The sequence below is a fragment of the Ziziphus jujuba genome, chromosome 2 (genome assembly GCF_031755915.1).
Source record: "Ziziphus jujuba cultivar Dongzao chromosome 2, ASM3175591v1".
NCBI classification, from domain to species: domain Eukaryota; kingdom Viridiplantae; phylum Streptophyta; class Magnoliopsida; order Rosales; family Rhamnaceae; genus Ziziphus; species Ziziphus jujuba.
Window position 1 is genome coordinate 31,277,612 of NC_083380.1, and position 15,579 is coordinate 31,293,190.

At 32.1% G+C, this 15,579-nt stretch overlaps 3 protein-coding genes across 3 annotated transcripts; all 3 read left to right on the forward strand.

Moving 5' to 3' along the window:
* Positions 1–2,165: 2,165 nt before the first annotated feature.
* Positions 2,166–4,257, forward strand: LOC107419589 (ankyrin repeat-containing protein BDA1). Its single transcript, XM_016028327.4, has 2 exons — positions 2,166–2,940; positions 3,121–4,257. Exons 1-2 carry the CDS (start codon positions 2,344–2,346, stop codon positions 3,883–3,885), a joined length of 1,362 nt encoding a protein of 453 aa, XP_015883813.4. The 5' UTR covers positions 2,166–2,343; the 3' UTR covers positions 3,886–4,257.
* A 1,030-nt stretch (positions 4,258–5,287) lies between these two features.
* On the forward strand, positions 5,288–5,886 carry LOC107419582 (ankyrin repeat-containing protein BDA1-like). The gene is made up of 2 exons (XM_060815083.1): positions 5,288–5,584; positions 5,677–5,886. The coding sequence occupies exons 1-2, from the start codon at positions 5,288–5,290 to the stop codon at positions 5,884–5,886; spliced, it is 507 nt and encodes a 168-aa protein (XP_060671066.1).
* Positions 5,887–12,390: 6,504 nt separating this feature from the next.
* On the forward strand, positions 12,391–14,167 carry LOC112491705 (ankyrin repeat-containing protein BDA1). Its single transcript, XM_060814654.1, has 2 exons — positions 12,391–13,149; positions 13,331–14,167. Exons 1-2 carry the CDS (start codon positions 12,721–12,723, stop codon positions 14,075–14,077), a joined length of 1,176 nt encoding a protein of 391 aa, XP_060670637.1. The 5' UTR covers positions 12,391–12,720; the 3' UTR covers positions 14,078–14,167.
* Positions 14,168–15,579: the final 1,412 nt, after the last annotated feature.

Consider the following 15,579-nt stretch of genomic DNA (forward strand, 5'->3'; position numbering starts at 1 on the left):
TTTAGAAAATAAATCTAATTAAAAAAAAATTGATTCTTCTAAAAAAATATTATTCTGAAATTCTTTAACAAATTAATTTTAAATATTTTTTGATATAATTTTATATTTTAATTTTAATATATAAATTTATTTAATTACTTATAAGTTATATTTGTTTCTATAACTAACCAAACATTATAAAAAAAACATTTTAAGAAAACAGATTTTTTAAAAACTGAATTTAAAAAAATTGATTTTTGAAAATCAGTTTACTTCGTTACTTTCTTTTTTGCCGAACATCCCGTTAAAGGATTGGTTGGAAATCTAAATTTGAGGCCGAATGCCTTATCTAATTTGAAGCCCAAATGCACTTTTCTGCTCATTTTGCTCATTTTGTACTGGCTACGCTGGTTTATTCAAAAGTAATCGCTTTGTGTATGTATTTATTGTTATTATTTTTTGAAGTGGTAATCGCTTGAACTTTGTTGTCATGTTGGGTTCCATCTTGCATATTGGATTGCATTCGTTGTCCATTATTAGAGCCCAACAGAGAATGTGAAGTTGGGTTCCATCTTTTCTATTGGAAACCAATATCCACTGTTGGAGCCCAACAAAAAGGAATGAACGGAAAAAATAATAATAATAATAAAAGAAATAAAACAAGGAGCTATTAAGAACATCTTATCGTTGGAGGACATAATCCATTTTATGTTGTTATTATCAATTGTTATTGTTATTTAAATTTTCGGATTAATTTTTTGGCTATAGTTTTCAAAATTTTATCATATTTAAGTCCAAAAATTGATTTCCTAATTTGAAACTAGAATAACTTTCCCTTGTCGAATTAAATGCCTTGTTCTTTTCTATAAAAAAAATTAATTCCAGTTATGGCATATGAAGTTATAATTAGGATTCATCCTCGTTATATAGTTTTATTTTTTTAAAATTATTTCTCAATTTATAATAATGAGATATAATAATAAAGTGATTAAAATTTTTAACTTTAAACATTTCTTGAGATATAATTTATAGTATTTAGCACATCAAATTAAAAAATGTTTTCAGAATATCATAAATCATTCCAATAAATATATATAAATAGAATTATAAATATATATATATATATAGTTATTATAAAAAATAAAAAATAAAAAAGAATGATACATATAGTTCTCTTTTTTTTTTTTTTTTTTTTTCCAAAAACATATAATTCTTCCTGAGCAACAAAACCAAAACCAAATTATATAAACAAATGATCAACCAATGATTATTATTACATCACCTGCAAATTAGAAGACAAAAAATAGCCCAAAAGATAAAGAAAGAGAAGCCAAGTGAGAAGCTTTTCTTATTTGGCCTTTGGATTGTAGAGCAGAACCAGTAGAACTATGGTTGCAGCCAAAAAGTGTGATGCTGCTGTGAAAATATAGAAAGGAGATAACCTTCAATCCCATCCCATCATAGCTGAGGGAAGCTTCGGTGCACCGAATGTCCATATACCTTTGCGTGAGGGTGTATATACACCGTGTATTGAAGTTTTTTTTTTTTACATCACCAAAGCTAGTACTAAGAAATTTACCGGCAGCAACTCAGCAAAAGCTGCAATTTGAATAGCTAAAGCTAGCTTTTTGACTGAAATGGCTACGCTAAGGGAATGGAGTTTCCAGCTGACCACATTTTGACTCTAATTCAGATTATTGTTTTTTTTTTTAATATTAAATACTGAAAACAAAATAAATTTACCAAAATTTACATAATAACAAATTATATGACAATCACGCGGAGAAAAATTTATTTAATGTAAGAAAATATTATATGACAATAACAAATTACATGCCTAAATACAAGGAGGTCATAGTCAACTTCCTCAGTTCCAACCCACTCTTCCAATCTACTTGCTTTCCGTTTGGCACAGCGAAGTAGTTGTCTCCACGAACTTGGAGGTACCCTTTTCCTTAGCCTTCTCATGGTGAAAAAAAGGCCTAAAAGACGCTCTGACTGGTTGTGAGATTGTACACAATTCCTTTTGCCTTTTTCTTTTTTAAATTTTTTTACGCTTTTTTAATTTTAATTTTTTAATTTTCTAAAAAGAGCAAACGAAAATTCACATTATTTTTTTACATTCCAGGATAATCATTTTGTTTAATCTTAGTCTGGATTTTTTTTCTTTAATCAAAGTTAATTAGTTGCTATTTGAAATTATGAACCAAAGAAAGCGAAACGCGTTCACTTTAGCTTGGCTTTCTATATATCTAAACTTCCATGGTTCAAGCCTACACTAAATAATATACTAGTTTTTCCAAAGCTCCACTTTAGTTTCAGCAGCTTTAATACTCCTGATCATCATCATATTTGAGACCAAGAATGGAGGAAAATTTGAAGACTGCAGCCCAAAATGGAGACATCAATAAGATTTACAAATTGCTTGGGGAGGATCCAAACGTCCTGGATTGCATCGATGATGTTCCATTTATTGATACTCCTTTGCATATAGCAGCTTCTTTTGGTCATGTTCAGTTTGCGAGGGAGATTATGAGATTAAAACCATCATTTGCTCGGAAACTAAACCAAGATGGGTTTAGCCCCATGCATTTGGCCTTGCAGAATGGTCAAACCAAGATGGTTCTTGGATTTCTAAACTGTGAAAGCGATCTTGCTCGGGTTCAAGGGAGAGAGGGTAAAACTTCTCTTCATTATGTAGCTGAACAAGGAGAAGTTGATCTCTTGACTGAATTCTTATCAGCTTGCCCTCAGAGTATCCAAGATGTGACCATTCAAAATGAGACTGCTTTGCATATTGCAGTGAAGAATAGCCATGTTGATGCTCTTGATTTCTTACTTGGAGGACTACGCCGAGCCTGCTATCGAGGTTCTGACATCCAAGAGAGAAAAATTATAAACTGGAAGGACGATGAAGGGAACACTGTGCTCCACATTGCAACCGCTATGAATCAATCTCAGGTAAGCCTCTAATCTATTTAGTACTTTTGTTTTAGTATTAGTAGTCTTGAAATTCTGTTCAGGGTGGCTTTGCCTGTGGAGATCTGTCTATTGAAGGACAGTACTCCACTAAATTTGTTAGACTAGGCAATTTTAAATTGAGTTCAGCCACTAAATCTTTATCATTTGTTGGATCTTCAGGCAGTGAGATTGTTAATAAGTAGTAAAATTAAAGTAAATGTCAAGAACTTAATGGGTTTGACTGCTCTAGACCTCTCGGATCCTAACAGCGGACAAGTTAGAGAAACTCTACTCAACGCTGGAGCTTTAAATGCTCAATCACTTCCCCAAGTTTCCAACGACTCCAGAGATCATCTGAGATCAAGTCTGTCATGCAAAGAAAGTACTGCAATATCTATTTCTCGTTTCAAAAAGAATACAAGTAATGATACACGCAGTGTGTTCCTAGTAGTTGCGGTGCTGATTATTACGGCCACTTTCCAGGTTGGACTAACCCCTCCTGCACATGTTTTTCTGGACCTCAATTTCGACAACAGCAATAACAACAATGCTCTGGACGTAACTCTTGTTAACACCACAAGTAGAATTAATACCACTGAAATTCAGCTCAGTAAAAATGAAGGGAGTTCAAAAGCAGACCAACTACGGACACTAATTGCGTTCATGTTAAGTTACTCAGACACCATGTTGAACAGCGCAACTTTTTTTAGTGCCATAATGGCTCTCTATTCGCTTCTCCCTGATGGGGAAGTGAATAAGATGCTGTCATTACCTCTGTTTAGTTTTGCTCTGTGCTTTATGTCTTTTTCTCTATACAGTAATCCCGTACTAGTAATCTTATTATTTTTATTATTGCCACTGTCAGATCGAGTTTTTAATATTTGGGTGATAGACTGGCTTAAAATCTTCAACAGTTTTCGAAAAACACGAGGACAGATTCAGTGAGAGATAGTTAAAATGATTAGTGAGTGCTATTCTATTATCTGTTTCTTGGTCCCAATGTATGAACAAGGTAGGAACCACAGAGTTGTGCTGTGTATTCCTAATGATATGATCAAATGTTGTATTCTATGGAATATTTTGGACAAATACAGGTCGCGTATTTGAATACAAGAAAAGTTGTAGAATTGCCTTGCAGAATACATATGCATATCATTATTTTGTTTGGATTTTGATTTCCGGCGAAAATCTGTGGCTGAAAAACCATAAACTTTGAGATATCTGAAGAATGCTATAGAATCAGACCCTTCCCTTGCTCTCCATTCATCCGATGAGGGAACATCAGTGCAACTGGATGAGACATTTGGCTGTCTTTTACATTTCTTGGGACCATACATAGAACATAGACTTTGTATTTATAATAATAACAAATTAATGACAGATTCTGCAAAATCTAAACTAATTTCTCTATTTATCTCCCTTAGTGCGTTGGAGGCAAAATAACCTAGCCTTCAGAGATTGCTTGTCAATTCAGTCAGCTAGACTATTCCATTTTAGGGGCGTGTATATGTCATAATGCACACTTCAAAATGCAACAGAAGAGCTTGTAATATCATTGACACAGTCAGAAGTTTTGTAAGTAATGTCCTGCACTAGTTTGAGTTGAAACTTTCTGATTTTATGATCCCTTAATTGAACCCCAGCCTTCTTGCTGTGGCCAAATAATGATACATGGCTTGGCATTCTGGTGAGGTTACCACCATAAATGGAACAACAATTGCCTGCGAAGCCATTATCTTATTCTTACAAGATTTGGTGGCCACTGTCTCAACACCAGTATGTACATGTTCCGCCCAACTGAAGGTTGATGCCATCTCTCCAAGGATGCTAATTGAATGATTATCTATGTTTTATACAGATTTTGAATATTTTCAAATACACTGACATAGAAAAAATGTCATATCGCAATCATTTTTAAATAATTCAAAATCCTCGATTTCCTTCTGCAGTAGTACTAATATATGCAAAGGAATGAAAAAAGAAATTTGATAATGGATGCAGCTACCCGGAGGAAACCAGTAGGAGGATATAATTTAATCAATATTCACATACTAGAAATTTTGCATGAAGTTTCATTTAATTAAATCACATATTAAACTGGGTAATCATGATTCATGATTATCCTTTTCATGACCATAAATTATTGAAGAAATCCGATGTTCAACCAAAAATATTTGTAGGAAACCTCTAAGGAATTTCATCTTGCAATAATAATATGTATTTTGATGTCATTAGTCCCATTCTAACAACTTTTGTTTTATAGAGAAAATAAAGATTTTTCTAAGTCAAACTCAAACCTCCACTCAACTTTTGTTGTACTCCTGATCATCATCAGTTTGAGACAAAAATGGAGGAAAACTTGAAAACTGCTGCTGAGAATGGAGACATCAACATGATTTCCGTTTCACTTCTGGAGGATCCACATCTCCCGGATCGCATCGATCATGTTCCATTTATTCATACTCCTTTGCATATAGCAGCTTCTTCCTGTCACATTCAGTTCGCAAAGAAGATAATAAGATTGAAACCATCATTTGCTCGGAAACTAAATCAAGAAGGGTTCAGCCCCATGCATCCAGCATTCCACAATGATCAAACCAAAGTGATTCTTGGATTTCTAGACACTGAAATTGAACTTGTTCAGGTTCAAGCCAGGGAGGGTAGAATTCCTCTTCATTATGCGGCTGAACAAGGAGATGTTGATCTCTTGATTAAGTTCTTATCAGCTTGCCTCAGAGTATCCAAGATGTGACCATTCAAAATGAGACTGCTTCGCATATTGCAGTGAAAAATCACAAGGTTGACTCTCTTGGTTTCTTACTAGGAGTACTGCATAGAGGCTACCATGAAGATTCTGATATCCAAAAGAGAAAAATCATAAACTGGAAGGATGATGATGGGAACACTGTGCTCCGCGTTGCAACCACTATGAATCAAAGGCTCTAATCCATTTAGCACTTTTTTAAGCCATGAACATTAATCTAAAAATTTTCTTGGCTAAATATTATTCATTAATCTGAAAATGTAGACAGAGTCAGAGAGAGTGTTAAAATCTATGATATCTTAGATCCAATTATACGAAGAGAGGAGGAAATAGAGAATGTGTGAATATCTACTTATCATGATGTGTGAATATCTACTTGTCATGACATGATCAAATGCCATATTCTTGTAATATTTCTGAGAGTAAATTTCTTTTGTTGATTGGCTTTGCTTATTTGTTTTGATCAAATCCCAATGCGAGATGCAACATTCTCTAATCACTACATGCAGCTAAAAAAAAAAAAAAAAAATTCCCAAACTTTTTTTTTTTTTTTTCCTTTATGCATTGCCTACAAGAAGGTCATAGTCAACCCCCTCAACATGCAACAAACTCGCTCATCCAAGCTACTTTATTTTCTTTTGCCACAAAATTAAATGGGTGGTTTTCACCAACATTGGGACGCTACCCTTTTTTCTTCGTGGTTTCAAACATTGATTTGTCTTTTCGTTTTGTTGGTTTGTATCTGTTTTTTATGTTTTCTTTATTTCAGAAAATTTCAAATGGACAAACAAATCAAGGGAAGGAAGAAAATTCCCTGTATAATTCCTTTACCATCGTTGTCATGTAATGTTCCTTAGTCCATTTCCATCGTGGCGTGTTTCAACAAATGCTATTACTTCTACACATGCTTGAGCTCCACAGTCTACATTCATGCAGGAAAATGGAAAATCAAGTCCTCCAATCAATTTTTTGGCCTCAGTTTTCTTCTGCAAACGCAGGCCAGTCAACTCCATTCCCAACACATTTCCATTGTTCCTCTCTTCCCTACTTATTTCCTTTCCCCCAGACAACCAAAAAACCCTGTCTTTGTGTCTCTTCTTGCCCCTTTTACTCTCTCATTTCTCAGTTTTCTTCAACCTGAACGAAAGAGAGTCGAATATATACAATACAGAACAAGAAATAGTGAAGGGAAGTCTTCTACACTAATCAGAAATGGTCTGGTATATGGTCAAAGCATTTCTATGCAATATTTTGGCAATGCAATGCCATTGGAGATGCTCTAAGGTTAAACAAAATGAATGTCCTAAAAATGTAAAAATTAATGTGAATTTTCTTTTGCTTCTTTCTTTTTTAACAATTTTTAAAAAGTGTAATTCTCAAAACTAAGAAAAAAATTGGCAAAATGAATTGTATACAAATTCACGCCGAGCATCTTCTACTTTTACATATGGTTGGTATCAAACGTCATGTATACTGTTACGGAATTGGGAGAAAAACAAATAGCAACGGAAACAAAGAAAGCGAAGAACAAACACAAAATTAACGTGGAAACCCTTGACGGGAAAAACCACGGGCAGGGAGAACAAATCCAATATCGAAAGATTGGTACAAAAGGTGAGCCTGACTGCGCGATACCTTCTAACCCTAATTACAGCCGAAAACTAAATATATATAGTACAGAAGAAACCCTAAAATTGAACAGGTCCGTACCGCGGGGGCGCTGCCCCCGCACCCCCATCGGGCTCAGTGGTGGGCTACGATCTCGGGCCTATCGGCCCGAGATCTCCGCTTCCACCATAGAGCCCTAAATTTTTCTCCAAAATTAGTTTCACCAAAATGGGTCGCACCGCGAGCTTTTCGGGTCGGGTCAACAAGAATTCGGGTCACTAACTCTAACATATACAAAAAGTATTAGCTGAAAAAAATGGATCAAATAGGGATGGTTTTTAATTAGAATTCGGGATGGGTTTATGCATTAACTCGGGAGTAATCTTCCCCGGTTTTGAGGTTATGAACAAGGGCCTTTTACTTTCTTTCTTTTTTTTTTTTTTTTTCTCTTTCATTTTTTTCATTTAATACTTGAGTGAACAAGGCTTTCAAGGTTTCTCAACTATTTCATCCAACTATCAAGAATATTATAATTTGTGGAATGTTATAAAAGATTACCCATTTCAAATTCTTTGTTCATGTCACTTAAATATTTTACATCAAATAAATAACTGAAAAGATATGATTAAATGTTGTAATTAACATCAAAATTAGCAATATAAATTAGCACGAGGATTAAAAAAAATAGTAAAAAGTAAAGCAGTCGATATAAAATCTTGATGGACTCAATGGATTAGAAGCATTGGATCTCTCAAATAACAACTTCTCAGGTGAAGTACTAGCATTTCTTACAGAATTGGGATCCTTGATGCAGTTGATACTTCCTAAAAAAGGCCACTATGGAGTTATTTCCCATCTTCAGGGAGTGGGTTGTGATTGAAAGTAGTGGATACAAGGATCTCAATAATGGTACAAAAATCAGACACTTCCCCTGCATCAGAGGAAGGAATAACAGTGGAAAGTGAATTTGGCAGTTTTTCTTTTGGCAGCTTTTTCATTGTTATTCTAACAAAATAAACCTGTAATTACATCAAGAAAACATAACAGATTCAGCATAATCCAAAGTAATTAAACTATTTATTTCCCCTTTACTGCCCAATCTCAATTTAGAGGCCAAATGACCGTTGATGGATTGCTTGGAAATCTTAATTTGAGGCCAAATGCCCAATCTAGTTTGGCGTCCAAATGCACCTTTCTGCTCATTGTATACTTGCTATGCTGGCTTATTCAAACGTTTATGTATTTATTATTATTATTTTCTTTATTATTATTATTTTCTTAAGTGGTAATCGCACAAACTTTGTTGTCAAGTTGGGTTCTATCTTGCATATTGGAATGCATTCATAGTCCATTATTAGAGCCCAACAGAAAATGTCAAGTTGGGTTGCATCTTTTCTATTGGAATTCATTATCTATTGTTGGAGCCCAACAAAAAGGAATGAAGGGAAATAATAATAATAATAATAATAATAATAATAATAATAATAAAAGTAAAAGAAAGAAAACAAGAAGCTAGTTGGTTATGGTTTTTTACTATAATTTTTATTTCATTTATATTTTTTTTTAATAATTCTTTTTAGCTTAATTTTTTAGCTATGATTTTTAAAATTTTATCACAATTAAAGTTCAAAAATTGATTTTCTAATTTGAAACTAGAATAGCTTTCACTTGTCCAAATAAAATAATTCCAGTTTTGGTATACGAAGTTATAATTAGAATTCATCCTTATTTTATATATATATATATATATATATATAGTTTTGATCCTTTTGAAATTATTTTCAATTTATAATAACGAGACACATGACTAAAATATTAATTTTTAAACATTTCTTGAAATATAATTTATAATACTTACCATGATAAATTAAAAGTGTTTCCGGAATATTATAAATCATTCCAATATATAAAGAGAATTATATATATATATATATATATATATAATTAGTTATTATAAAAAAATAAAAAAAGAATTATACATATACATATATATTTGGAAAACATACGGTTCTTCTTGACCAACAAAACCAAAACCAAATTATATAAACAAATAAATAGGATTCTCCAGCAAATAATTACACCAAATGATCAACCAATGATTATTATTACATCACCTGCAAATTAGAACATTTTCTATAGTTTTACTTCTGATTTTATCTTTCATTTTCTTTATTCTTTTTTTTTTTTAAATAAATTGGCGGGGAGTTGTTGTGTGTGTTGTTGGGGGGGTGTGGTGGTGGTGCTGTTGTTTCACTCAGTCTTTTGTTTTCTTCAATAATCAAATAAAATTTTTGAAATTCCCATTTTTAATATGTTATAATATTTTAGTACAAAAATGTTAAACTTATTTCAAATATTTTAACTATTAATAATAATTCACTAAAAACAGAAGCTTTTATTTTTATTTTTTTCTCTACTAGGGAAGTTATTGGTTTTTTCTTATCCAAATATAGTTATCAAACGTAAAATTTACACTAAACACTTGATTTCAAACCCATCACAGTTCTCAATCATTTCGTGGCACCGGGCGTCTCTAAACCATCTACGATGGCAGAGCTTCGGAATTAAAGAAATAAATAAATAAAAATATAAAATAATTCTTATCCAAGTATAGTTATCAAAATGTAAATTTACACCAAACAAGTAATCAAGGTTTAAAATATTTAAAATTTTAGCGAAACTTCCATTCTTTAAAAGGTCAAAATAAAATTTAGGTTTCAAATGAAAATGGATATAATTTTCATAATATTTATTAAAATTTCACTAAAATTTTTATGGAAAAATAATTAAATCAAATCTTTAACATTTTGGTTAAGAAATCCATAATATCCATTGAAATTTTAAAAATTTCCATATAAATTTTCATGGAAATTTAGAAAATACCTATAAAATTTTTATAATTTTTTCACAAAAAATTCAAAAATATTATTGATGTTTAGTAAATTATTTTACTAAATTAATTTAATTGTTTTTAAATATATAATAATATAAATAAAACAAAGTGAATTGAATTTAATAGCCTTAATAAGTTCTATTCATTAATATAATATATATACTTATTATACATTTTATATAAGATGGATTCATTAAAATCCCATAATTACAAGTGAAATTTTTATTATATAAGAATGAAAAATAATAATATAAAATAATAACATGAAAATATAATATTAGGTATAATTGATATTTATAGATTTAAATTAATAATATTAAGCAATAAAAATAAAAAGATGATAGAATATATTATACTAAACATCAAGAACAAACATATTTAATACAAGATCGTTATAGTTGACATATTAATAATTACATAAAAAATTATTAAGGAAATACATCTTTTAATAATTAATTTTCACATTTCACATCTCCAAACGAGAACGAGAAAGATATTAATGATTTTCAATTATCTAAGAGTTTTATAAGTATTGAGAAGATATTTATAAAATATCATATAATTGTAATGATTGTTTTATCTTAATTAATAAATAATTTATCAAATATATACTTTTTTTGTATATTTTTATTAATAATAGTTTATTTATGATCATTACCGCTTATTATAAATTAAATTGATTAAAAAAATATATAATATTTATTTAATATTTTTACAAGTTTTATAATCAATTTGATAATTGATTGGTTAAATAAACCAATGCTAAAGTTTCAACAAAAAATTTTATTTTTCAAAATAAATTTTCATCATTTTTTTATGAATTTTTATCGATATTCGATACTTTCCGATATTTCCATGGAAATTTTCATATTTTAAACCTTCGATATTTCCACCGATACTGAAAGTTTGAATCTTGCATGTAATAGGAGTTAAGAATCTATGAGATTTGAAAATAAAGAATAACAACAATAACAACTGATGGAAGGTAAATTTTCATTTCATTTATAATTTTTTCTAACAATTTTTTTTTTTTTTTGAATCTTTACATGTATTTTTATTTTTTATTTCATTTTTAGACAGAATTGTTGAGTTGATAACATGTTAAATTACCACTGATCTTTGCATGTATTAAATTGAACGTTAACTTTTATTTCATTTATATTTTTCTCTAAAATTTGATATAAACAAATGTTTTTAGGTATTTGGTAGAAAACAATAATGTTTTGCAAACTACTGCTCATCACAGATACAATTTATCAAGGAACAAGAAACATTTTTGTTCAGTTTTTCTTTTATATTTCTTTTTTATTTATATATATATATATATATATATTTTACCACTTGCCCAAAACCACTATTAATATTAATATCATGTAAAAGTTCTTACTTGGTAATAGCATTCATGGAATACCAACTAGGGATACAACGTTATGTATCCCCCAATGCAACATTATGTATCACTCAATGCAGCCAGAAGAAAATTTCAAAGCAATAAGCAACACTTCCATTCAAATCCATTGCCTACATACAAGGAGGTCATAGTCAACTTCCTTATTACCAACCCACTCTTCCAAGCTACTTCCTTTCCTTTAGCCATAGAGAAGTGAGTTTTTTCACAACTTTGGGAGCTATACTTTTCCTTAGCCTAAAAGATGCTCTAATTGGTTGTGAGTTCGTATACAATTCATTTTGCCTTTTTCTATCTTAAAATTTTTAAGCTTTTTTTTTAATTTTTAATTTTTAATTTTTAAAAAAGAGCAAACGAAAATTCACATATTATTTTTTTACATTTCAGGATAATCATTTGTTTAATCTTAGTATGGAATTTCTTTTTTTAATCAAAGTTAATTAGCTGCTGTTTGAAATTATTAATTAGCTGCTATTTTAAGAGCTATGCAAGTAGCGTCAACTTTTGGATGAAGGAATGTTTGCTTTGAATCGGATGCTTTAGCAGTTATTCAATCCATCACCAGGAGAGATAGAAACAATCTTCATTGGAGTGCAGAGTATATATTCAATTATATTCTCTCCTCAATTAATAAATTTGTTAATATTTCCTTTACTTAAGCTCTTATAAGAAAAGCCAATAGACTTACAGGAAACTTCCTAAGTTCGGGCTTCATATATATCTTTGTTCTTTTTTGGTTTCAATGGAATCCAAGTTTTAGCTAAAAAAAAAAAAGAAGAAAGTGAAACGCGTTCACTTTAGCTGGGCTTTCTATATATTGCCAAACTAAACTTCCATAGTTCAAACCTACACTAAATAATATATTAGTTTTCTCCAAACCTCCACTTTAATTTTAGCAGCTTTAGTACTCTTGATCATCATTATATTTGAGATCAAGGAATGGAGGAAAATTTGAAGACCGCAGCTCAAAATGGAGACATGAACATGATTTAGACATTACCTGGGAAGGATCCATATGTCCTGGATCGCATCGATCATGTTCCATTTATTGATACTCCTTTGCATATAGCAGCTTCTTTCGGTCATGTTCAGTTTGCGACGGAGATAATGAGATTGAAACCGTCCTTTGCTTGGAAACTAAACCAAGATGGGTTTAGCCCCATGCATCTAGCATTGCAGTATGGTCGAACCAAGATGGTTCTAGGATTTCTAGACTGTGAGAGCAATCTTGTCCGAGTTCAAGGGAGAGAGGATAAAACTCATCTTCATTATGTAGTTGAACAAGAAGATGTTGATCTCTTGACTGAATTCTTATCAGCTTGCCCTCAAAGTATCCAAGATATGACCATTCAAAATGAGACTGCTTTGTATATTGCAGTGAAGAATCACAAGGTTGATGCTCTTGATTTCTTACTTGGAGGACTACGTCGAGCCTACCATCAAGGTTCTAACACCCAAGAGGGAAAAATCATAAACTGGAAGGATGATGAAGGGAACATTGTGCTCCATGTTGCAACTGCTATGAATCAACCACAGGTAAGGCTCTAACCCATTTAGTACTTGTACTTTAGTATTAGCAGTCTTGAAATTCGGATTCAGGGTGGCTTTGCCTCTGGAGAACTTCCTATTGAAGGACAGTAATCCCTTTAAATTTGTTAAGCTAGGCTATTTTAAATTGAGCTCAGCCACTAAACCTTTATCATTTTTTAATCTTCAGGCTGTGAGATTGCTAATAAATAGTAATATTGAACTAAATGTCAAGAACTCAATGGGTTTGTCTGCTCTAGATATCTCAAATCCTAACAGTGGACAAGTTAGAGAAACTCTACTCAAAGCTGGAGCTTTAAATGCTCAATCACTTCCCCAAATTTCCAACAACTCCAGAGATCATCTGAGATCAAATCTGTCATCCAAAGAAAGTACTGTAATATCTACTACTCGTTTCAGAAAGAATATAAGTAATGATACACGCAATGTGTTCCTAGTAGTTGCAGCACTTCTTGTTACGGCTACTTTCCAGGCTCCACTAAGCCCCCCTGGAAGTGCTTGGCTGGACTGCAACAACAACAACAATGACAACAATGCTCTGAACATAACTTTTGTTAACACCACAAGTAGAATTAATACTACTGAAATTAAGCCCAATAAAAATGAAGGGTGTTCAAAAGCACACCTACTGGGGACATTAATGATGATAGGTTTAAATGAATTTTACGTCCTATTGAACAGCTTAGCATTTTATAGTATCACAATGGTTATCTATTTCCTTCTTCCTGGTGGGCAAATAACTGAGCTGCTGTCCTGCCCTCTGCTTTGTTTTGTTCTGTGCTATATATATGCTTGGCTAATCCATTGTCGCAAAATGGCAATCTTTGCTTCTGTATCAGGGGGACTGCTATATTTAGTATTTCATATTTGGAAGAGGGAGGGGCATGTAATCTTCACTGGAAGACAGATTCTGTAGTTAAAACGATTAGTGAGTGCTATTGTATGATCTGTTTTGGTCCAGATGTATGCACAGTTTGATTTCAGAAATAACAACAGTTGAAAGATATATTGTCTTGACTTGCTTTCATTGATGTATCTCTACTATAGTTATATATATAAACTGATATATACAACAGAAAAGTGATAAACACTAAACCAAAAAATTATTCTACCTAACAGATAAATACAATGATAAATATATATTGCCATTACCCCATAAATAGATATAGATTAGCTATTATCCAAATAAACCATGTTAACAGCCCCCCTCAAGCTGATGCAGTAGAGGAACGAAGCATCAGCTTGTGCCTCAGAGACTGAAACCGCGGAGCAGACAGAGCCTTTGTGAGAATATCGACAGTTTGATCAATACAAGGAACATGTCTGATGACCAGATGTTGTGAAGCAACCTTCTCATGAATAAAACGAACATCTACTTCAATATGTTTAGTTTTAGCATGGAAAACAAGGTTCTTGGCCAAAACAATGGCACTTAAATTATCACACCATAAAATAGGAGGTGTAGCAATAGGAATGTTTAACTCATGAAAAAGAGAATGCAACCAAACTATTTCAGCAGTAGAACTTGCAAGACTTCTATATTCAGCTTTGGCAGAGGCTCGCGATATTGTTGATTGTTTCTTAGCACACCATGTAATCAAGTTGGAACCAAGATATAAACAATCCCCTGTAGTAGACTTGGGATCATTTGGACTTGATGCCCAATCAGCATCACAAAAACCATGAATGTTCATATGTGAAGACCGATGAAAAAGTAAGCTGAAGTACACTGTCCCACGTAGGTAATGAAGTATCCTTTTAACAACTTTCCAATGTGACTCAAGAGGACGATGCATATATTTAGATACTCTATTAACAGAAAATGCAATTTCAAGCCTAATAACAGTAACATACTAAAGACCACCAATGGTACTTCGATACAATGTTGGATCATGAAACAAGGTACCATTAAGAGCAGAAAGCTACTGTCCACTGACCATAGGCATGGGAAGATGTTTAGCATCATGCATCATAGCCTTATATAAAAGATCGTTGATACATTTACTTTGAGATAATAGTAAGCCATCCTTAACAGATAAAACTTCAATACCAAGGAAAATATTTAACATACAAGTCTTTAAGAGTGAACATTGAGTGTAACAAGTGAACCACAGTATCAATCTCCTTGGAACTGCTCCCAATAGGTATGATATCATCAACATAGGCAAGAAGATAAAGAGTAGAAGTCTTTGAATATCTGATAAACAAATAAGGGTCTGATGTGGATTGTCAAAAGCCAAGCTAAAGGAGTGCACGTCCCAATTTAGAGAACTGGGCTAGTGGAGCCTGTTTAAGGCCATACAATACTTTGTGTAACTTACAGACCAAATGTTCTATTCCTGGCTTGATGAAACCTGGTGGCTGATTCATATAGACTTCTTCTTCAAGTTCTCCATTCAAGAAGGCATTATTGAAGCC